General features: G+C 39.3%; 1 protein-coding gene across 1 annotated transcript in view; it reads left to right on the forward strand.

Annotated features, from left to right (window-relative positions):
• The window catches only part of BRIP1 (BRCA1 interacting helicase 1), a 108414-nt gene that overhangs the window by 51801 nt on the left and 31819 nt on the right, over positions 1-24794 (forward strand). The window contains exons 17-24 of the mRNA XM_068154827.1: positions 988-1100; positions 3925-4007; positions 5939-6259; positions 6587-7426; positions 9902-9975; positions 10659-10737; positions 12914-13135; positions 14010-14167. Coding sequence (XP_068010928.1) covers positions 988-1100; positions 3925-4007; positions 5939-6259; positions 6587-7426; positions 9902-9975; positions 10659-10737; positions 12914-13135; positions 14010-14167 — 1890 coding nt within the window. The remainder of the gene's footprint in view (positions 1-987; positions 1101-3924; positions 4008-5938; positions 6260-6586; positions 7427-9901; positions 9976-10658; positions 10738-12913; positions 13136-14009; positions 14168-24794) is intronic.

Raw genomic sequence — 24794 nt, forward strand, 5'->3', positions numbered from 1 at the left:
AGTCTGCTGTTTTCTCTCCTGAAGCGTGTCCTTTCGCTTGTCAGTTTAGAAAGGTTAATACTGTACAAAAGAGCAATGGAAAGACCCTTTCTGGTGTAGTTTTATGTTTGTTTACTTGCAGAAAATAAAACTCAGTCCATCCTCCAAATAATAATAAGTCTTTTTGAGATATGTTGGAAGTGTGTCTAAAGTCCAAATACAAAGTGCTGTTCAGACTCAGGTCAAGCATTGTATGTGTAGCTATCCATATGATTAGTGAGGGGGCAGGGGATTTCTTTTGCAGTTGATATCAGATCTGCTTTTGAAGCATCTGGGAGAAAGCCTTTTAACAGAAGAAGATTGTGCTCTTTTCTGCCCTATGCCAGCCCCTGGGCCTGCAAACCTTAACTGCTGCCTTGCTTCACATTTAGCCAGTGAAAAGTTTGTTTCCAAACCACAGAAGTGGTGCCAAGCTAGGAATTAGAGTTGGTGTTGCTGGCTGCTAGTGCTTTGGCAAGGGTGATCCATCTCTAAAGAACTTCCTTAGCTTCTGTAGAGGAAGGGTTTATGTTTGCTTATCCCTCACTGGAGAAAAGTGTGGTCTGGTCCCAGCAAAGATGAGGAGTCAGCACTTGTGATATAGGATAAACATCTCCATTGTATCATTTGCTTCCAGATGAGGAAATAAAGCTGTGGTCTCGTTAGTCCATTTGCTTGTATCTGGGGTTTGTGTCTGTTTGAACAGCTTAGCCTTCTCATGTCCACACAGAGATTTAGATAAGTGTGTGGTTGTTGAGCTGTTACAAATAAATTATTGGTATGGATCACATGAAGAATAACTTTAGAAGGATGAAAGCCATGATAGGTTAGTATGTAAAATGCAAAGTTGAAATGCTGAAGCACACTTTATATACTCACTTATTTAATGAATGTTTGCTTGTTTTCCCCTTTTAGAATATTTCCTTTTCAATATCATCATTAAAAACAATATTCTCTGATTTCTTTTAGGTTGAATTAAAGAGGAAGTACAATGACCAGCACAAAATTGCAAGAGGCCTTTTACCAGGGAGTCAGTGGTATGAAATTCAAGCTTATAGGGCTCTGAACCAAGCCCTAGGAAGGTGAGATACACTGAACATCACTACCAAAATATTTTGGGTGATGTCTTTAAAGATGAATTCCTCACTGGAGATAAATCAGGCCATTGTAGAAATCAAATCTTCAGCTGTTCTTCACTGTCTGGTTTTCAGTCTGTTGTGCATTCCAGCACTGTTGTAATTCAGGGTTTTTGTTTTACATTCAGTTTGGTTGCAGGTTTTATTGCATGTAGTCTGGATATACAGACAGGAAAGCATTTGCAGAGGCAAATAGTTCCTGAGCTTACAAACAAAAGGAAAATTCTTAGGTCTTTTCCAGTGTACTAATTGTTCACACTCTTGGTGGGCTCAGAACAGTTGTTTGATGTTTAGCCTACAAGTATTTTTGAAAGGGAGAAATAGCAGGGGATTTTCTCAGACCTTTGCAAAAGGTCAATTCAATTATCACGCTCACTGATCTCTTTCCAGGTCTCAGAGCAGTGGTACAGCTTACCTCTCAGATGAAAAAAACATTTCCCCCTCCCCCAATTTTATTAACAGGATAGAATTAATTAATCCTTATCCAGCAAAATTTGTCATATACATAGAGAGATCTGGCTGTCAGTTATCTGTGTCTGTCACAGCTGCCATACATCTGGCATAAATCTGTGTCTGTCCCTCTGTCTATAGATCAGAGAAGCATCAACTAGGAGGATTTTGTTATTTGTGTTAGACCTAATACAAGCATGATGACATAAATCATAGAATCATAGACTGGTTTGGGTTAGAAGGGACCTTAAAGATCATCTGCTTCCAACCCCCTTGCCATGGGTAGGGACACAGAGAGAAAAAAGCCTGCAGTAGTAAAATCTCCTTCGAGATTCTTCTTGCTACAGGTCTGATTTCTTAGATTCCTCTTTGAGGAGTAAGAGCATTGGCTAAAATTTGTTAAGAAAAATCTAATCAAGTTGTGGAATGCCTGTAGAAAAATAAATCTAAGCTTTGTCCCTGTGAAACAAGTCTTAACTTAAATCCAGTTTTAGTGCAAATTGCTTGTTGTGTAGTTTGTCACTTGAATGAAGCCATGCCAATGTGAACTCAAATGGGGACAATAGACTTCAGTTCTGACAGAAATGCAGAAATTGTGGGTATTACCATCAGACTGAGGCCTTGCCAAGTGGAGATTTGGTGAAGGATGACAGCATGTGATGACTATTTTTATAAAACCAGAGGAGTTACTAAGCTGCTACCAAGTTCTGTAGTAGAGAGACAGGCTTCATGTTGCAAAGATGCCTGCGGGGCTGGAAGTGAGCAGAAGCTTGACAGTCTTCAGTCTGGCACTTTTCTCTTCATTCAGGGCTGCTACACTATATGAAGTAACACAAGTCCATGAAGCGAAGTAGCAGCCTTTGGGAATATAACAGATGGTGTGTGTGGCCAGGTGACAATTGTGCTTTGAATTCCTCGCAGTGCTGCTTCTAATAGTGTGGGATATGACTGCGGTGGGCATCATTCCTTTAAACAATGAGGTTGGAGGTCCCTTCCAACCCCTAACATCCTGTGATCCTGTGAGCTAAGAGAATGTTTATTAAAGCAGTGGGGGGAAAAAAAAAGAAAAACAAAAATTGCAAGATGTTTTGATAGTTTTGCTTATTGTGGAGGGACTTCAAACATAAAGCAGGAATTCTTGGGAGAGCCAGCCTTCTCACTGTCATTTTAAGCCCTGACTCTGATATACTTTTGTGTGTTTATGTACACTTTAAACCTCTACAAAAGTTGTCCTCTTCTTATATGATGGAAATGATAATCCTAAACTGCTGACAGCTTCTTGTCCATATTTCATTTATGTTATCACTGTTCTTTAATACTGCTTTTTTTTTTTTTGGGCAGGCAGTACAGAAATACAAATAATGTTAAAATATTATCAACACATGTGAAGTGACTATTGCATTATCCCTGTAAACCTCTGACAACCAAATGAGGAACTCAGCAGTATTGCTCACATTGTTAATTTCATTGCTAAAAGAATAGGAGTAACTTGGGTTAGAACCAAAAAAGAGTTAAACAACTCCTTGTAGTTGTATCATAGAATCATAGACTGGTTTGGGTTAGAAGGGGCCTTAAAGACCATCTAGTTCCAATGCCCCTGCCATGGGCAGGGGCACCTCATACCAGACCAGATCGCTCAAGGCCTTGTCCAATCTGGATTTGAACACTGCCAGGCTCAGAGCTTTCACACCTTCTCTGGACAACCTGTTCCAGTGCCTCACCACCCTCATGTCACCCTCATGCCTCATCTAATCCAGCTTCTTCCAGTCTGAAGCCATTTCCCCCTATCCTGTCACTCCCTGCTTTTATCAAAAGACCTTCTACAGCTCTCCTGTAGCCCACTTCAAATCCTGGAAAGCTGCTCTAAGGTCTCCCTGAAGGCTTCTCTTCTCCAGGCTCAACAAGCCCAACTCTCAGCCTGTCAGCTATTGCTGCTATTACTGCTTGCAGTGCTGCTTTAGTTCTGTCCTTCAGTTTTCTTTTCTTTTACACCTTTGTGCATTCTCCTTTCAGCGTTTGCACTACCCAGTTAAGAATGGAAAGCAAGTGACATGGTTTCATAGACTCCCAGAACAGTTTGATTAGCAGCTGGATATTTGTGTGGGTTTTCTCTAATTTACCTGTTTTCAGGTAAATTCAAGAACTGAAGGGAAAAACAAATTTGGGTGTTGTTTTTTTGGTGCAAAGCAATAGGTAAACATAGCCTGTATATTTTTGCATGTTCTAGCTGGCTCACTGCAATCCCTGTTGTCTGATCTCCCCAGGGGGTTTTGTTTTACCATGTAATAATATCTACACTGCTTTTGCTGCTCTCTTACAGGTGTATAAGGCACAGGAACGACTGGGGTGCCCTTATTTTAGTGGATGACCGCTTCCGGAATAACCCCAATAAGTACATAGCTGGTAAGCTGTTAAAGTCTTTCTGGGAAAGCTCCTAATATTACACAAATAATGTGTGTAGGGGGGGGAAATCAAGATGACAGAAATACCATTCTTCAAATAGAGGTGAGTAGGAAAAGTCCTAATGAAATATGTCCATTGAAGTCAAATTGTGCAGTTGAAGCTGAGAGCTCTGCAGCTGTACCCCAGTGTGTTGCTAGCTCATAAAATACACTGGAACATACTGATACCTATGTTCAGTGAGTTGAATTTCTATCCTCTCTTGGATGTACAGAAAATGAGAGAGAAATTTCAGTGTCCTGAATGTGAGAATTCTTTCTTAAAAGCGGACCTATAGTGGCTTAGGTTGGAAGGGCCCTCAAAGATCATCTACTCCAACCTCCCTGCCATGGGCAGAGATGCCTCTCAAATAGACTCAGTTGCTGAAGGCCACATCCAACCTGACCTTGAACACCCCTAGGGAGGAGGAAGCCACAACCTCCTGGGCAGCCTATTTCAGAGTCTCACCACCCTCATATCAAACAACTTCCTCCTGTCTAAACCTGCGCTTCCTTAGCTCCAAACCATTCCCCCTTGTCGTGTTTCTAGACACCCTTATGGACAGTGTCTCTCTAGCCTTCCTGTAGGCTCCCTTCAGATCTTATAAGGCAGCTCTAAGATCCTCCTGGAGTCTTCTCTAGGCTGAACAACCCCAGCTCCCTCAGCCTGTCCTCATAGCAGAGGTGTTCCAGCCCTTGGATTGTATTTGTGGCCTCCTCTGGACTCACTCCAACAGCTCTGTGTCCTCCTTGTGCTTATTAGAGATGGAGTCTCACAAAAGCAGTGTAAAAGGGAAGAATCCCCTCTCTTCCCTTGCTGGCCACACTACTCTTGATTTAGCCCAGGATATGATTTGCCTTCTGGGCTGCATGATGAAGGACTCTTAATCTTTGCACATTAAATATGTATGATGTCATTTATACATGTGTGTGCTTGGGCACATGTGTTTGAATTAAAAAATAGTTACTGGATTTTTATTTGGACAGGTCTCTAGTGGATGTATACAGATGTATGCTTTCTGCCCCTGGAAGCTTTAATGATCAGAGCTGACAGACTGAGTTTAACTTTCTGGGGTTTTTTAGGTAAAAACAGGTAAATATTGTGGCCATTTGGAAGCACCAAAGGCTCAATATGCAAAAAGTATTTTCTGTTAGTAGCTAGGAAGACATACAGATAAAATAAAGCAGGTCATGCCACTACCTTAATAAATAAATAAACATTTAAGAAAGCAGTTGCTTGTGGCTCTTTGGTCCTGCCATGTTTAGAAGAGATGGGCAAAGAGCTTTGAACAGATAATATTCTGGTTTAGTCAGCAGGTGGAGCTCAGCTGCTGCAGTACAAGTCTGCTGCTCCTTGACATCTCTGTACTAAAAATATGTTTAAATTATCTAGCTAAACAGTAGGAACCCATAAGGAACTACAAATAATCGTGAGGTTCAAGACTTGAGAAGATTAGTACCTTTTCTAAAGAGCAAAACTTCAAAGAATCAAGTTCTCTGTTGCTTTGGGGTTTTGTTAATTGATATTAAAAGATACTCCCAGCCCTGGAAAGGAATCAAGTTCTCTGATGGTTTGGTTTTTAATGGATATTAAAAGCATACTTAAATGTTCACAGCCCTGGGAAGGAATCAATTGGGTTTGTTTTGTTTTTAATTATTAATATAATTAATAATATTAAAAGAGTCTTTGAATGTTTCCAGCCCAGGAAAGGAAGCCCTGCATTACCTTACCTTGCTTGAAATCTTGATGGTCTCTCTATACATATGTGGAAGTATGTCCAGTATTAGGGTGCTATTTACTGGTCCCAAATAACTGCTAGAGATGATGCAGTTTTTCTACTAACACTCTCCTCTTCCTGTCTTTTTCTTCCTTTTTTCTTTCTTTCTCTTCCTTAGGATTATCCAAGTGGATTCGTCAGCAGATCCAGCACCATCAGAATTTTGGTAGTGCGCTTGAATCCCTGCACGCTTTTGCTATAAGAAACCAGAAAGGCATTGAGTGTTCACCAGAGTGCAGCAGTGAATTTCCCCATACACCTTCAAAAGACCTGTCACAAGCCTCTCAACAGGATGCAACCATTCATCTCTCACCAGATGTTCCTGCTAAAAGTGAGGAGCAAAATTTGGGCTCAGAACTTAATTTTGCTGCAACCAGCAGCTCGGTTCATCCCACAGCGTCGAATCAGCCAAGTAACATCGAGGCAAGAATGAAACAAAGTATGTCCATTCCCCGTGGAAAAAAACCTCCATGAGCAATTTTAGATGTGAAGTTGCATCTTTTTTTCAGAAGAAACAAATGTTTTTTTAAGATTTTTTTAAGTGCTGTGGTGCAGAGTGACAATTACAAGTGTGTATGAGCTGTGCTCAACAGACTGTAATTGTGTGAGCTGGGCTTTTGTTTGCATTGGATGTTCCTAAGTATTATAAAATAACTCTAAACCCAATAAAACAGTGGTCATTTTGATGTGCTGTAAATCAGCAGGGGGAAGCCATACAATTAATTAATGTTTTGTGGGTTTTTTTCTTTCTCTTTTTTTTTTGTAGGTGCTCAGAAAGCTGAAGCAGGGAGTCATTCCCACCACGTAACACAAAGGAGGAAACATATGGGCTCCACACCCAAAATGCCAGCAGCTGAAACAGAGAGAGAAAACCAGAATGGCTGGGCTAATGTCGGTGTTCTAGAAGAACATTGCAGCTCTAAACCACTGACTTCAACACCTTTGCCTGCAGCCAAGATCTGCAGGTCCACAGCTACTAGTAAACAAAAGAATGTGAACAGGACTAATGAAGTTATTGATGGTGTAAATCAATGCCAGTTATCATTAATTACAGAACATGGACCAAGTGTACCAGAATCATGTGTGGAAGCAACCAGTATTTCACTTAAAACTAGTGAGGCTCCAGCTGCTGAAGAGCCTCCTGATGAACTACAGCTTCAAGCTGAGCCCTGCAGTGAGTTCCCTTCAGTGGCAAAGAAATCTGAACTTTCAAATTTAAATGGATGTGCAGAAGCTGAAGAAGAGGATGAAAGTATCTACTTCACACCTGAACTCTATGATGATGTAGAATCAGAGGAAGAGGAAACCAAACCACTGGTTCCAGCCTGTAACAAAAATGAGAATCAGACTGAATGTGGGAACTCCATAGTTGCTGATGACCTTCCTGCAGTGAACACCTCAGAAACACCATGTGTGACTAAAAAAGCAGTTGATGATGGTGATGGCAGAAGCACAGGTTCACATGGAATTATGCAAAAGGAGGGGAGTAGGAATAGTGCAGCTAATACTGCAGAGCTGACTAGTGAAGTAGAAGCAGAGCAGATAGCATCTCACGAGAAGGACACCAAAAAACGGACAATCAGCCTGTCCAGGTCACGAAACAAAGGTGTGTCATCTTTCTTACTGAGTAAGCCTAGCACACAGGGACAGCTCCTCTAGGAAACTAGTGCGTGGCCTCCACTGCATAGCCTCACCACAGAGCAGTGATGGCTTTCTAGTTCTCCTTTAAAATCTGCTGCTATTGACCTCGATTTTCCATTACACCTGTTTGTCTTTCACTGTGATGGCTGTGCAGAGTGAAGTTTTCTATGGATCTAATAAAGATTCTTCATCCTAGCTACAGTGAAAGGACATCATGTGTGGAAATTCTAAACAGACACCCAAGTACTTTTTGACTTACAGGCTGAGGAGGTTTCTCCTATTACAGTTTTCATTTATCCATCATTAAATGCAGTCAAACAAGGGGGGGGTTTGCCCATATAATCCAGTGATGGAGTTCTGCCTTGGTTATGGCTTTTCTTTCCAATTAAATACATGGAAGGGCTTTTTAGAGATCAAGTAATATAGATGGAGCTCAGATGCTGAAACAGGTGCCTCCTTCAGTACTTTTCCCTCCCATTTGTTCTATCGGAAGTTGTGTAGTGCTACAGTGGTGGCTGAGCATTCTGATATCTCATCATGATGAGGAAAAGCTTCTTCAGAGAGCTTTATTTCTTTTATAGAAAAGTAGAAATTTCTTGAGAATTTGCTGTGGTGGGAGGATCTGTTTTCTTTTGCTCAGGTTCTGTATGTATTCATCTCAAAACCTGTACACATCTTTATAGCCCTGTGCTTTCCCCATGCAAAACATAACAATGTAAATTTGTACATAAAGGTCTTGAAATCTTCCTCAGTCTGTTTCTTTTCTTCCTTCTTCTTTTTCTTTTTCTATTTTTATTAATTTATTTTTAATATTTCTTTCATTGATTGGGATCAAACCAGCCAGGATTTTGCTGTAATAAAACATACTCTGCTTGATTTTTTTTTCTTCAGGAAAAGATTGCTCATTTCCATCTTATTTTAATAGGAAGGTGCAGGACTCTTACACTGCCAGGACTGGTTCATGGGTATTGATGTATTTTGAGAGCAGAGGTGGAATTCTTAAGTGGTTGTTTTCCAGAGAAGTTCATCTAAATAACATTCTAAGCTCTACCCTTACATAGCTGTGACTGTGTTCATATCAGTAGGATTTAAATAGTATCAAGTGCATCTTTGGACACTTAGGTGCTCTGCAAGAATGACAAGAATACTGTTGAGTTCCTTTATTTTAACAAGCATTGCCTGGCAGTATTTGGTATAAGGCATTTGATTAAACTTCTTGTTGCACTGATGCCAAAGATTGTGTCTTTTGGTTTAAGTTTCCTTCTATCTGCTTCAAAAGTGGATGCTGATGGTTTTGAACTAGTTGGCAGGGCAGAAGCAACTCTCACGTTGCCAACAATTTAAATATGTGACACATCTAAAGATGAAAATGCTTAATTTAGATTTAAGTAATTGATTGAATATCCTGGCTTAGTAGGGTAGACAATAGTTCTATTTGTAACTGGATCCTGGACTGGAGCTGTCCCATATCCCACAGCAAATGCTAAGGCAGTCTGTGGCTCCCGAGAGTTGATCAACCCAATCCTCATGAGTCTCTAAAGAGCTCAGTTTTCTTAACACAAATCTTCTGTACCAAACCACTTTTTACATTGATGTGTATCTAAACAGATGATAGAAATCACTTAAGCTCTGTGGCTTGTCTGCTCATCTCAGAGACCACTATCCCTTATTTGTCTTTCAGCAGATTTGTCTGTCTTTAAATCTGTACCATTGGAAGAAAGAAAATCCATCTTCCTTTCCTTATCTGGAGCAGATTGTTCATTTCTTGATCTTGTGTTGCATATTACTTTGATTAGAACTCCTTTAAGACGTGGCCTTCTTCGTGTCAAGCATTTCTCATTCATTCACAAGTCTACATTTTATGGTTTTATTTTATTGTTTTTGAATAAATGTGTTGAAAACTCAGCATCTGACCTACTAGATTTCTCTTGAAATTCACTGAACTCAAATCCTGACCATAGCTGACTTGCTTGGGACACCTCATGGATAACAATCCTTTGTATTACCACTCGGATATAGAGGGGGGAAGGCAGGAGGGTTAAGGGCTGAACAATTTCTTTGGTGTTAAAAACTGTGTGAATTCAATCTTAATTCAGGGGTAAGGAGTGAACAGGTTCTTTGATTTAAAAGCTGTGTAAATTCAATCTGAATTTATCTTTGTATCTAACTGTGGTAATGAATATACTAGTAGTAAGACTGTTCTTTGCTTCTGGAGTTAATATATTAATGGTAATTCCCAGTATTAAATTAAACACCCCACAGCCCAGCCTGCAAGTGGAAGGGAAATGAACTGAGTTTACCAACATTCCTAGAGTTATTTGTTTGGATTCCTTAAGTCTATGAAAGCTAAATTATTGAGAATTCCTCTCATACTTTGATGTAATAGCTAGGTATGGTCTTGGCTGTCTAAAATAACCATAAACTCTTGAATTTGTTAAAGGACTGAAAGTTCAGAGACAATACAGACGAAGAAAAGCTGCAGTTAGGCAATGTGCCTCCCCCAGTGCAAGAAAGGTACCAGGGAGATAATGTAACTTTTTAAGTGGCTTCTGTTGAATTTTAAGGTGCAAGGGAAAGAAACCAAATTTACTATCTAATCTTTTAAGTGCAATAATACAGATTAAATAGTTTATTTATGGTCTGCATGGTTTGCTGTAGATCTTTATGATTTACACACTCCATAGATAACTTTGTTTCTCCTGGGGAAACAAAATGTCTGAGTGATTTCAAGTCCTGTTGAGATAGGGAGAAGCTGCAGGTATGGACTGCCTGCAGAGTCCAGCTCAGAACTTGCTACAGGTGGGATTCCTGTTCTGATTAGTACAGAATTTTTAGGGCAGGATTTGCAAAGTGTAAGAAGTTAATCACACTGCAACTCAACAAATGTTGGCCATCTATGATCTGGGGCTCCTTTGCAAAATTCCAAAGTAAACCTTTGCTAGCCTGGAGCATTCTGGATTATAAAATACCTCACTTTATTAAAAAAATACTTCTATTTAAGTCAGGTTAAGCACATTAGCAGGATGTGTATTTTAATTCTTAGCTAATTTAAATGATAAACATTGATCCAGATTTCTTAGAGTATTTGAAGTAGTACATTTCTCTGAAGCAGTTTTGAGACATTTGTGTTTACATTCAAATACTTCCATCTGCACAATTACATGGTACTGACAAGAATTTGTGCATTGTCTTCTTAGAAGGAAACACCCCAGCAGCCTTGCAAGAAAGGACTTTGTTGTATTATCTGTGGAGCTGAAATCCTGCCAAAGGCAGAGGGTAAGATCTCTGTAACTGGTTGGGAATCAGGAGGTTTTCTTTTTAATCCATCATTTTGCTTTTGGAGTTCTGAATACTGGAGAGATATTTTAGAGTAATTGGTTAATTTCTCCACTGCATATGGTCCCTAGATAAATGAGTTGTTAGAAATGCATTGGAGACCTGCAGGCAATGCTTTTTGCAGGGGGGTGGTGGAGAAAAAAGGGGGTTGTCACAGTAACACAACTATTTTCACTTGGCATTTCAGTGAAAGTAAGTTACTGTTACTTATTTCAGAGAAAATAAGATGCCCTTTGGGGCATATTTCTGTTGCTTGATTCAGTGATCCTGATGGACTGACTTGTCTTGAAGTACGATGGGGATCTGACTGGCATTTAAGAGTTAACTGAAGGCAACTGCTCCTGGCATTATGGGAGGCTGAAAGAAATTATTTGTCAGACAGTGGCCCATTCATTGGGGTATGCTCCTTCTCAGGATTAGGTGTGAATGTGCTACCAGTTGCTGTGAGAAATTTGGTGATATCTTGGCACAGTAACTCTGAATCTAACCCCATGCTTTAATGAAACTATCAAAAGTATTACTGAAGAACTTTGATCACACTGCTTTTCTTCAATATGTAACCTAACTTGTATTCATGGAGGTTGGTTTTTAGTCCTCAGCTGACCCATTGTATGAAAAATGGGTTAGATGTTCTTGGAAACTGTCTACATTTCTGTGAGGCATTGGTTTGGGAAGGTCTAAGAGCAGATAATGCTCATGACAACTCTGCTGGTTTTTTAAAATGCCCTCTGTCTTCAGGCTCCTGAGCCATGGGTGGTAATGACCTGAGGACAAAATGTTCACACCACTTACATGCAGAAACAATTAGCTGTAGATGTTTCATACACTTAAACAATGTACGAAGAATTGTCCTCCAGGAGAAATTATTCAGGTTTTAACTAGTCCCAGGTTTTTCAAATCTGAAGGTAAGAAGATGTTTGCTTTTAATATATCTCAGGACCTTGAAAGCAAGCCAGAGTGCTAAATTTTAAGGAGGTGTTAGAAATTATATAGAAATTGAGATGGAGAGGTGTTCATTAGACACAGAGCAGAGACCTGTTCCTTTTGCAGTCTTGTTTACAGCAGTCCCTATGTTATGGGACCCTTTAAGATCCCCTCCTCTTCTCCAAGGTCCCTTCCACTGCCCCAAAAGATCATTAAATGACAAGGCAAGCATGGAACTGGTATCAAAGTAAAAAAACAAAACCAACAAAACAACCCTCTCAGAGTCATCCTCTTCAGCCCTAGGGAGGGCAGGCTTAGCAGGCAGGAGCTGTGTGTTAGTTGCTCATGACTCCATTGTGTGATGTATCTGAACTGGGCATCAGATCACAAAGCTAGAGCAGCCAGTATCTGCATCAGATGAAATCAAGAAAGGACAAGTCTCTTTTGCAAACCAGTCCTGAGCCTGAGGGAGAGTGGGAGATGTCCATATTGCTTCTGGACCCATCAAAGTCATAAGTCAGCTAAAAATGTTCATGTTGCCTTCTGAGTCAAGTGGAGGCCCAGGTGATGTAGGCCACACTTGTTGCCTCTCTCTTTCCCCAGAGCAACCACAATGAATCTCCTTTAAGACCTGTGCAGCCTCATCAGTAGGCTTCCATTCATTTCCCTAATGATCAGCACTGCCATAGCTTTGCAGTTTGGTATAGAATCTGTGAAATGGAATCTGTGTATTCAATGAAGGCATTTGGAGTCACTGAGGTCCTTCAATGCCCAGAGTAAGCAAGGTGTCTGTTGTCAGTGAGAAGTTTTATGTTGTTTAAACTGAATCTCGGATGGCAGTTGATTGATGAAAGTTTTTTTGGTATTTTTTTAAATCTGCCACAGTTTGGAGAAAATGAAAAATAAATGAGTGTATTCAAGGTGGATTCCAACTCACTGGTCAATTTGGGAGTCATAACAAGGGGAAAATTATCTGTTGGAAAGCAACTTTTGGACACGTTAGAAAATTCAAATAAGGCCTTCTTCCAAGGTCCATTTACATCAATAGAAGTCTTTTCACTGACTGCAGTGGGTGTTGGATCAGGGCCTAAATTACCATCTTGTAAATGTGGAAAGTTTGCAGTGTGTTCACACAGTCCTGTATTCAAACCCATGTATGTTTAAGTCTTACACCCCACTTCTTAAATTATAGGAGTTTTGAGGCAAGCTTGCTACAGTAACGTTGAACTGAAAATAATCTGGAAACTCTTCAGAAATGCAAATATGAGAAGTAAAGAATCCCTTAGTAATTGTATGTGTGGACTACATGCCCTTTCAGAAGATGATAATGCAATGTTGGTCATCTCAGATGCTGCAAGTCTTAGTCATCTGAAAGAAACTTTGAAGGTTTATCAGATGCCAGTGACAAGTGAAGGTAAATCTTATGGATTCCTGGTAAATAGCACCTGACATGTGGCAAGTCCTTTAGCTTTAAATGTAGTAATATGTTGCTTTCTTTCATTTCCTGCAAATGCATTTTGATTGTGAAATCTCCTTTGGAGAGCCCCGGTATGAATCTCTTGCCTCACTACACCTTTGTCCAAGAGCTACTTTGTTTAACAGTGTTTTGTTTCTTGCCACAGTGTAGTGGTTGAGTCTTTAACTTCCACACCTTTCCACTGCTCCTTAGCTTTAAATTTGAAGGAAGTCCAACATCCAGCAATTCTTTATTGGGTATGAAGGAGGTGCTCTGGCTGCTTTCTTTTTCCTTCAAGGACATCTTCCCTTTCCATAGCTTGTTCAAAGAAACATTTTGCTTCTTAAAGGAAATTATTATATATTTTTTTCTTAAATATCAAATCTTTCAGGGATACTGATGGGTTTGTGTCCTCTTGCCAAGGGCTGTGAATGTTTCTGGAAATGGGTGAATTTGAGACACACACCCTGCAGCCCTAGTGGTTAAAGTAGGGCCCTGCAGAAGCAGCATGCGGGATATGAAATGATTCCAGCTGTCAGACCATGGAATGTGTAATCCTTTAGCAGCTTTCAAGTGACAGAAACCACGTGTAAAGTACTTGTATTTGTGTCTGGGCAGTTCTGGTGTTAGGGTGGCACAAGTAAGCATGTGATCTTTGTCACAAGGACTGTTTTGGTAGTCTGCAGAGATCAGTAAGGTTTCTTTAGCAGGTTGCTGTCTCGCAGAGTAAGAACATTGTGTTTGGAAATCCAGAGTGTAGCTTGTGATCTTTTATCTGCTTTGAAGTATCTCTTGATGCCTATGTAAAGCACTTTTTCTTTCTTTTTAAAAGACTTGAATGCCAGTTTATCTTTAAATGCTATTTGGAATGAGAAGGAACATTCTCTGACAAGTTACTTACAATGCAGGAGCTGTGTCATTCAGTCAACTTCTCCATGTCCTTTGATAGGAGCTGAGGTTACTCATTTCAGTAATAAAGTACAGTCCTGGGTAAGTCAAATCAGTTTATTTTGTACATTAAAATGATTACTGAATGATTTGTATAGTAAATATTAAAATTCCATTTCTGTAAAAGGTAGAAGGAAAATTTCATTTTATCCAGATGAATTGTGTCTGATTCATCTAATTTCTACCACAGAGATTTGAAGCTCTGGTTAAGAGCTGAGTTCAGGTCACTTAATATATTTGTAACTGTCCAATTTGATGCAGTGTCTGCAGCATTACATCTTATGGTAAGGGATAGGAACACAGGCAGCAGCTACAGAGGAAAATCAGAGCAAGACATACTTGCACAAGTGATACAGTCAGACTTGAATTTTCAGACATGTAGTTTTATCTTATTTGTGGCATAACAAAAACATTAATCAAACCCTGCTGGATGGACGGGGGCAAGATCTAAAGGGGTCAACAGGAAGAAATTCTTTCATAGGTTTTGTATTTCCAGCAATGCTAGCAAACTAAATTAGAACTCTTGGAAATCTACACCAGAAAGCTGCCTTTATTTTACTGTTCCCATAGTAGTCTCTTTAGTTTAAGATAAAGACAGAGGGTGAGGCTCCATCCTGAATGAGCTGTACAGGAAACCATAGGACACCTGTCCCTTTCCTGCACTTTCCTTCATTTATACTGTGGATAGAAATATAATTGAAATTAATCACAGATTTATGAAGCGAAGACATTGCCCAAAACCTGACTATGATCCTCACACTTGGGCCTGTGTGCATCATTATCCTTTGTAGAAGCTCTCTGAAATGCACTGTATGACAGTGTGATGATGGAACAAAGTTTATGGAGCATTTTATGCCATGAATGTTGGTGTTTCATACACCATTACTAAGATTTCATGGTACTTTAGCATTCCTTTTGTATCAAAGACAATAAAATGTTGCACTGAGGGAATGTGTGCTGAAAGAATATGACAAAATGTGTTCCCCTGACATACAATGACATTATTTCTTGTTTTATCTAACAGGCTTTTTTTCTGTACATTTAAAATAAAGGGCTCTGTAACACTGCCAGGAAATCAACAGCATTGTGTTCCCCTTTGTGCATCCCATGGCTGCTGTGCAAACCAAATCCTGCCAGCAGATTCATTCACATTCTAGCTGGGTAGGCAGTCAGAGGCTGCCTGTCCTACTAGGTGCACCAAGGAGCAATGTGTAATCAGCTGGCATTAGGCTTACAAGCAGTGTGGGTTATATTAGTGGCAAACAAACAAATGTTATGTTCTTAGCTTACCTGTAGGTTCAACTTTGTTTCTTGTAGATTAGAGAGGCACTGTTAATTGTTGCAGGTTTTCTGAATGTGTCTCTCTTTCCTTTCCATTTCTTATGTTCGATTTCCATCCACTAGAAAGAAATCTCAGTAACCTTCTAGACTTGGAAGACCAGCACAGGCTAAAAAAGACCACATCTGGCTTTGGGGAATCATTCTGAAAGCTAGTGCTTCCAGTAGAGACATCTAATCTCTTAATGTATGTCTTTGTTCCAAATGGAGACTAGGGGGGAAAATACATCCCCTCATCTTCAACAGACTTGGGAAACAATTGTCAGAACTGACATCTTTGCTTTGGGTCTGTTGCAAGCTCGGTGCCTTCTGACCAGATGCCACCTGGCTAGAATGTGAGAGCTGTGAGGATGAGGAATGAAGCTGCTAGGTTGTTTTGTGTGTGTGAAAGTAATGTTGCTTATTTAGAAAGATAAGATGGCCTTGGTCTGAATGATGGTAGAGGTAAATACAGCTTTAGTTTTATCGTCTCCTTGCTGTTTTCCTCCCTGTAATTTGGAACATATGAATCTAAATTAAAACATACAGAATGAGCCCAAAGCATTGAAAAATTATATTTATTATAAGCTATCATATACCTGAGCAAACACATATGCATTACAGTGAAGAAGCTGTGATTAAGTCAATTTTAGCTCCCTGTTCTGTATTCTCAAACACAAGATCCTGCTGCTGGTGAGCAACACATTTGTGGAGATAAAATCACCATTGTAGTTTATACTGCTGCCTACCCTCTGTTAAATCATGTATGTTGTCAGGAGGTATCAGATGGCATCTTAAATTACTTTGTGTCATGTGCTGTCTATAAATCAAGTACAGTTGGTTCTGGAAGGCAAGGAATTGCTCATCTAATAGGAATCACATTGCTATAGCAAAACCACTTGAAAATAGAATCACTGGGCTTAAGAGCTGTAATTTACCTCTAGGTTTGGTAATCATTTAAAGAGGCAGTGCTGTGTTTTTGTGACTTGTATTTAAGGTGTGATTAACAAACTGGATTTAAAAAGAAGCTTTATCTCAGCTACACATTCATAGTGAAAATTAGATTTGTTTTTTTAAAGCACTGCTCCATTTCTACAGATTCAATTACATCACGTGTTTGCCATTGACCTAGAAACCTTCCATTAACTTATTTAAAGCTTTATGTGGCATCTAAATTAATATTAATGGCATATAAATTAGTATTATAATTTATATTCTTTCAAATACCCTAAATAATTGTAGATTCCCATTTTGCAGACAACAATAGTGGCACAAATATTAGTACCCCTTAAAATACCCTAAAAATTTGTATTTTCCTTCTTGTAGTTGCCTTTGGGAAAGAATAACAAGAGGGGCATAAATATTAATATTAATCATTATTAATATTCCTTAAACCACCTTAAGTATTTGTATTTTCCTGATGCAGTTGCCTTTGGGAAACAATTAAACCAGTGGCATACACATTAACATTAATATTCCTTAAAATACCCTAAAATGTGTATTCCAAATACCCTAAATACTTGTCTTTCCCTATTTCCAGTTGCCTTTGGGAAAGGATAACACTGCTGGCATAAATATTAACAGTAATATTCCTAATAATACCCTAAATGTATATACCAATTACCCTAAATGTATATTCCAAATACCCTAAATATTTGTATTTTCCTATTTGCAGTTGCCTTTGGGAAACAATTAAACCAGTGGCATACATATTAACATTAATATTCCTTAAAATACCCTAATATGTGTATTCCAAATACCCTAAATATTTGTCTTTTCCTGTTTCCAGTTGCCTTTGGTTAATGATAGCTCCAGTGGCATGCATCTTAACATTAATATTCCTAATAATACCCTAAATGTGTATTCCAAATACCCTAAATATTGGTCTTTTCCTATTTCTAGTTGCCTTTGGGTAACGATAGCACCAGTGGCATGCATATTAACATTAATATTCCTTAAAATACCCCAAAATGTGTATTCTAAATACCCTAAATCTTTGTCTTTTCCTATTTGCAGTTGCCTTTGGGTAACAATAACACCAGGGGCATACATATTAACACTAATATTCCTTAAAATACCCTAAATGTGTATTCCTGTTTGCAGTTGCCTTTGGAAGATGATAACAACAGCAGCATACAAATTAATATTCTATTAACTGTGTTCTCTTCTTTTAAACCCCCCCTAAATAATTGTAGATCGCTGTTGTTGTGAACCAGGAACAACTTTGTGCATGTCAATACCTTGGAATGTAGAGAGAATAGCGTGGCGCGGAGGCCGCGGGGCGCTCTAAGCTCGAGCTTAGCTAATGTAATAAATTATCTTTCAAAAGGTGAACGAAAACTCCGACAATTAAATTGCTAAACTTATTAAGGAGTGGTTGCTGTAACCGATTAGCCAGTCAGCTGTTGAGCCCGCTCGTTGCTTTTTGCATAACAGGATATTGTTTTGTTCATCATGTTGCCACATTTGGCAAACTTTTATCTTAATGCGCCTATCGGGAATACCAGTCTGACCTCAATCTGAGTAAAGCCTTAATAGTCGACGTGAGGGGGATGCTGCAGGAGGTGGCACGGTCACTCTCCCAGACTGTATATTTGTTATCGCATGTTAATCAGATTCATCATTCTGTTTAATAAAGATTTCATCTGCCACGCGAATGCATAATCGGCTATGTCTGAGTGACCGCCTTTTGTCTCGAGCAGATTGCTAAAACTGTATTAAGCATGATTAGACAAAAATGACGACCTTATTAATTTGTCCTTTATGTGTGGTGTTTTTTTTCCAGCAGATTGGACCTCGTTATTATGCAAACACAGTACACAGAGCGGCACCAGAAGTAGCTCATTAATGTTTCTTTCCCTTAGTACATAACAGATTATTATTGTGAAGTGTGCATGAAATAATTGCTAATTACGTGCCTTAAATTGTACAGTGATTGTCTGCCTAGGGGTGGGTTGGTTGCCTTTTTTTTTAATCTATGGGGTTTCAGACCACTGAGGAAGACCATCAGAAGCTACAGGTTAACGGTGCTAAAGGAAGTGAATCACAAAACATGCATTTTATCACAGGTTTTCCTGCCTGGAAAGAGTAATTAGGACAGCCACAGATTGCTTTGTAGTTTCCTCTCACTATGCTTCTCACTGTAAAAGAAATGGCTCTCAGCTGGCAAATAATTTCATAGCTAATGTCTGCCAGGGAATAGATGCAGGCACGTTTGAACTGTGGGCTTCCAGTAAAAAAAAATCCTGGGTGATTCACGAGTCAGAATGGTTTCCTTATTTGCACACCCCTAAAATCTTACATATTTCCAAATACTGTTCTTTCTACCATCTGTTTTCCCAGCTACGTTTTGCCTTCCTTACAGGCTTCCCATTTAAGATAATTCTCCTTAAAATTTGTAAGCATGATAGAAATTGCATGTTAGGATTTGGCATTCATCTGTAGTTTGACAACTTTGTGCTAAGTGTGTAATTGGTTTAAGCTGGTAGTGCTTCATACTTATCCATGGCACATCTTCTGTAATCTGTCTGCCACTGTAGCTGATAAGACTTGGCCACAACTGAAGTTTTTGCAGCGCTAGAAATAAAATCCTGATCCATTAAGGGTTTGCCTGGATTTAGCTTTATAATCTGGTTTAGAAATGGTGAGTGGTCAGATCTTAGATACAAGCTTTGTTGTGGAAAAGATGCCACAAAAACCATTACATCAGCTTAAATTTGCTCAGCGTTGCTTTTGTTGACAACAGAACCTAAAAGATAGAGTGGCTGTGGCTGAAGAAAAGTATTTGTGACTGGCAATAATTCCCTGTATATGAGCACTGACACAGATCTTTGAGAGCTGGGAGGATAATAACATTCATCTGACGTGACTTAGATGAAATAATTTTAGAGCCCAACTGCATTTGGTTGGTATTAAGTAGTTGCTTGTGTCAGCTGATATCACCATTTAAATATGGTGGTGGCTTCATACGATGCAAATGAAAATAAACGGAGCGTGCTGGCTGTAAAACATTCTTTAAACATTTCACATTTAATAGATCATTACTGGCTATTTCTGAAGGACAGATCTGTCTTCCACTTCCAAAACAATCCAAATGAAATGGTTCTACTGAGACCAAATTCTCTTTTCTGCACCGTTAGCTGTTGGGCAGGTGGATATTTGCTTGATATATCACCCGACTGATAAAAAACCTGGAAATAGTTGGTGTGGCATGGCAGAGAGAATTCTTTTTTCTACTGGGATTGAAGAATGAAATGGTTGGGAATCTGTTGCTGTGGGCAAGCTGTTGATGAAGAGGTTCTTGCAGCCATGATTATCGTCACTTTTAGTAAATGCTTTCTGAATTTTCAGTGGTAATACTGCACACTGAGGTCTGCTTGTAGTATAAGACAAGTGCATAGAAAGACACTGCATAACTGCTGCAGCTAATTGTTAAATCAGGCTGAAAAGGTCTTGGAGCCACAGTGGCTTGACACTGCTTCACAGCCCATCTTTTTCTGCTCCTGTGAAATTACCATTTCTGCTCTGCATTTTTTGCTTTCCCTCCTACTTTGAATCTACCTGATCTGTTTAGTTACCTGTTTTAATTAATCATCACTATTAAATCTAATTTGTGTTATTTTCAGTGTATTTCACACGAAAGACTGTGCCCTACCCACCACAACAATTCTTGAGCATTCCTAAAGGATTTATTGATAATTTCCAAGATAATGTGCTTCCAGGCCAGGGGATGTTGCAATTCACCAGAGTTAAAGTTTAAATGTACGCTAAAACGAGCATCTCCAAGCACAGCATCAAAAGGGAAGAGGCAGAGATGACCTTGGGAAAGGTCCTTAGTTTTGCTCCTTTCTGCTGGTGCCAGACCATTTTCTCTCAGCAATTATTTGTCTGAACTGCTTTACTTGTGCTTGACACTGAAGATGGTTACTTTCCCTTGGCCAAAAACGTGTCCATTCCTCCTCTCTGCAGGAGGAGTGGGTCCTCGCTGTGGGCATCACTGCTTTCGGCTGACACTGCTGTTTGAACTGTGTGAAAGGCAGCAAAAATACTTGCAGACCACTGCTACCTTTCTCATTGAAAGAATGCTTGCAGAGTCTTTGCGAATATTGTTCTTTGCTGAAGATGTGGCCTTACTGAAGAAGAAGAAAAAAATGTGTCTGTAACTCTGGGGAGAAGCTAAACAACCCTTGGGACAATTGTATGCCATGTGGCCGCGGCAGAGTCTTCCTTGTCATCATCATACCCATGGTTGGACTCTTCTTTGGTAAGGCTGAAAGCTCTAGGTATCAGAGACTAAATATTTCCTTCTTGAGTTAACTGCCTGAGTGCTGTATGTAAGAGCAACTAAATCCTGCTCAGTGAGAAATCTCTGAATGCTGTTTTGCAGTTCCTAGTGCTTTTAATGTGTTCTATTTTTCTTAAGACATGAGTTTTCCTTCTTCTCTTGAGTTAGATGGTACCAGTCAGTAGCAGATACTTGAGAGATTACTTGTACTGATGCTTGTTTCCATTATCACAGACAAGAAGAGCTAACTCCTGAGTAATTATTGACTGGTTAAGGAGTGTATTGCTCCAGCGACTCAATATAAGGAGGGAGGCAGAAACTGGCCTGTGATTTTTTTGTCTGCCTGGTACTGATAATCTATTGGTCTTCCATCAGTCAAGGGCAGTGCACATGGAATTTGTGAGTGGCAAAATGCAGTCATTTGCTTGCTTCATTTGCAGGAATTCTCTACTGAGTAAACAAACAAACAAGAGTAAAGTTTTGTTTATACAAATCAGGTCAGCTTTGCAGGTGAACTTGGCTTTGAAAGAAAGCCTGAACTGGAAAGTTTCTGTCCTTCCCCTGCTCCTAGGTCTCAAACATGTGCCTCAATCTGTTCCTCTGCTACATTAGGATAGTGTTTTGAGAACTTGCATCTCAAAATGTGTCTCTGGAATGGTTTGGATTAAAAATGCTGCCATTTTTGTGCTGGATCTTTTCAGGCATCTGATTTGTGGCACAAACAGTTTTTATCACTTTAAAATGAGATCTGGGCTGTGTCCTCAACAGAAAGTTAGTGTGCTGATAGCTGATGCCTGAAAGTTATGGAAAATGTACAGTAGCAGCTGCTGAAGTGACAGATTCAACATTCCAATTGTTTTATATTCTAATGAGCAGCCATTGTTAGTGATCATATAGCGATTGTGAGGCACATAGTCCAGCTGCCACTGACCCCTCCATCAGTAACAAAACCCCTCTTTGTTGGCAGTATGGGAAATGTCTTGGCCATTGTGGGTGTGAATTCCAAACAGGATAGCAATCGTGCACAGGAAAAATTAAAAGCTCCACCATTCATTGACAGGAGTCTAAATGTTGGCTGGAAATGAGGATACTCACATATGCATTTTTTAATTGCCCTTTTGCTGCTCCTTGTTTCTGAATTCAAATGGAGATGAAGTAGTTAAAGCATCCAAACGCCGCAGAACTTTTATTCGCTAGATGCATCTAAACTTCTCAGTGTTAGTATTGGGCACTGAGCTCTCCCTTCCTGTAAATTTCTGTTCTGTTATAAAATGTAAGTCACCAATCAAGGTAAGCACTTTTGTAATTTAGCTTTTATTCTTAAAGTGAGTCTACTTTCAAGTAGTTTGACACTGGGTTTACTAAGTGACAGCCATTTTTCACACTTTAAGAGCCAAGTGGCTGTAATAGAATGAAAGAGTGAATTAGATTCGTTGCAGATGTTTTCTAACTCATACCTCTGGGTTCTGTAAGCCATTCCTTCTTCCTGGGAAATAAGAATCAAATTGATTTATATAACGTGATATAGTCTCAGAGATTGACATAATTAAGCTCTGTGGTGTATATCAGACCACGCGGCCTGTGGAATGCAGTGGGCAGGGATGTGCTCTGCAGTAGTTATGTCTGGCTGGTTCACTGCAGGAATTCTAGTTTGGGAACTTTTCTAGCTCTTAAATTGCAACCATACAGCAATAATATAAGGTAGGGGGTGGAAAGACAGACAATTACCACCATTCTTCCATATGTAATTTGTATATGGTATTGGTTATTTTTATTGTTTAAGTTCATAGTTTCTTCCTCTTGATGGAACACAAACATTTGGCCAGATTCTTTGCCTGAAGTAAGCGGAGCCAAGGATAAATTTGGTTCTTTCTCTTCTCTGAAGAGCTTGAAATAATAATAATGCTAATGCTAATAATAATAAAAAAGAATTGGCTAAGATTTGAAAGATTTTTATGGTGTTTATAGATAGCTGTGTGGCTATAGAAAGACTTAGCCATCTCTTTTTTCAGGGGAGGAACAAGGCTCTCAGATAAAGCAATACCTCAGCAGATGTGAATTCACGTAAATCGGACGTGACTCCAAACAGATATGAGCTCTCTGCCCCTACAGTTTCCATAGCTGGAAAAAAACCCTCTGTACACATTTAGCTTGTGTTCATTAGGTGCTTTGAAATGATCAGCTTAAAACTTCCACAGAAGCACGTATCCTTAGTGCTTAGTGGACTCGTGTCCCTTTTCTACCATTTCCATGCTTCCATGATTTCTTCTTAAAGCCAGTAATTTCCAAGTAACGTGTGTTTCCATGCTAATACAGAATCTTTCCTCTATATGGAAGGCCTCTCATTTATATATTTCTTCTGTTAATGCAGTGTAGATAATGGTTGGTTTAGCTTCAGTAAAAAAAACAAACCTATTCCTGGGCAGTTTTGACATCTAAGTTTTGTATTTTATAAACCTCAGCTGCAGTTCACACTTGTGGAAACTGTAAGTGTCCTTTTATTTTTAACAGCAGCCGAGGGTATGGTTGAAAGAGGCATATTTCCATTTTGGCTTTTGTTTGAGCAGCTTCCAAAACATCCTTCTACTTCTTTTTTTCCCCCCCTTTTTTTTTTCTTTCTGGAAAATTTGCCAAGTCTAGCTCAGATTAAGTTTCTTTGTTAGATTTGTTCTTTTAAGCATCTGGATCAGAAATCGTATCCCATACTACAGAGTAATGAAACATTTGGAAATCATCTGAGAAATCGTAGTAAGCCATGATAGTACTCTGCATTCTTTTGAAAAATAAGAAATATGTAGCTCACAAAATAGTTGGGAGGAGGTTTTTTGGAGTAAAAGTTATTTCATTTGAGCCACTCTACCAAGAGACTGCACCTCATTCTTCTGGGACACAAGCAGCCATGATTATCTCTGAAACTGTTCTCATCCCTTTTATCACTGTAAAAAGACTATTTGGTTTGCTGCATCTCTATTCCATGCCAAATTTTGACATTCTGGGATACTTCTGAAGAAAAAAAAAATAATTAACTAACTAACCAAGCACATATAAAGGTTATTTTTATGGTAACTCATAAATCCAGCAGCCGTAAGCTGGCAAATGATTTAGTTTCTTTTTTGCATTGCGCCCCTTACACTTTGTAAAAGCTGAATCACTATTGTAGCTGCAAGTTCATCAATGGAACCTTATAAGCCCTCCTTCTTTCACTAGTTCAGAACAGACCACTGGAATTTCTAGTAACAGGGAAAATGGTAGGGGGTTTTTGAGTGTCATAAACTCGAGAGCCGTCGTGTAAAGTCAGTCTGCTCATCCTATACTTGCAGTATAGATTGAGTTGGAGAACAGTTTGTTAAGGAGAAAGAAGTCTGGATTCTAGTGGTAAAGAACTAGCATGCCCTCTTAATTAGCTGTAAGACCTCTAAACTGAAGAAATGTTTGTCTGTTTAATACAGCCCCTCAGAAGGGATAAAGGAGAAGAAGAGAAGGCACCGGGGAACTCGGAAAGGGATATGTATGTTTTGCATTACTCTTTAAGCAAATATATTTCTTCACTTTAAAGAATTAATCCTGTAGCCAAAACATTCATTGCATTCCCCTGCAGTCCACATGATTAACTGTGATTAAGAACTAAGCTTTATGTTGGTGTTTTGCAAAGTGCAGATGTCTGAATGTTAATTGTATTTTGTAGTTCTTTAACTTCGATTCATTTATTTCCCAGCTATTTTGTTGCTTTGAAAGTCATGCAAAGCAATGAGAGCACTGCCATGAATGGAACCAGAATGTTTCCTTTCTTCAGCTATCAGCTGATAAAACAGACCTCAAATCCAAACCACTTGTTGCTTGGGATTTTGTTATGAATGTCACCTTCAGGGCATGAATTGGAGCCAATTTTCACTTCAAGAGGGTGGAATTTTTACTTCCTTTCTCTTTTAAGCTTGTGTTATCTCCCGCCGCTTTGTTACGTGGTGTCTCTTGTAAAATTTCTTCCTCTGCAGTGTGTATTTTAGCCTTTATATTAGAAACATTAAGCCTGTCTAGGAAGACACTAAGAAGGTGAGTAATTCAAGGAGA

Source organism: Melanerpes formicivorus, unplaced genomic scaffold, assembly GCF_026170545.1.
Source record: "Melanerpes formicivorus ecotype bairdi unplaced genomic scaffold, bMelFor1.0.p_v2 SCAF_29, whole genome shotgun sequence".
Classification (NCBI taxonomy): domain Eukaryota; kingdom Metazoa; phylum Chordata; class Aves; order Piciformes; family Picidae; genus Melanerpes; species Melanerpes formicivorus.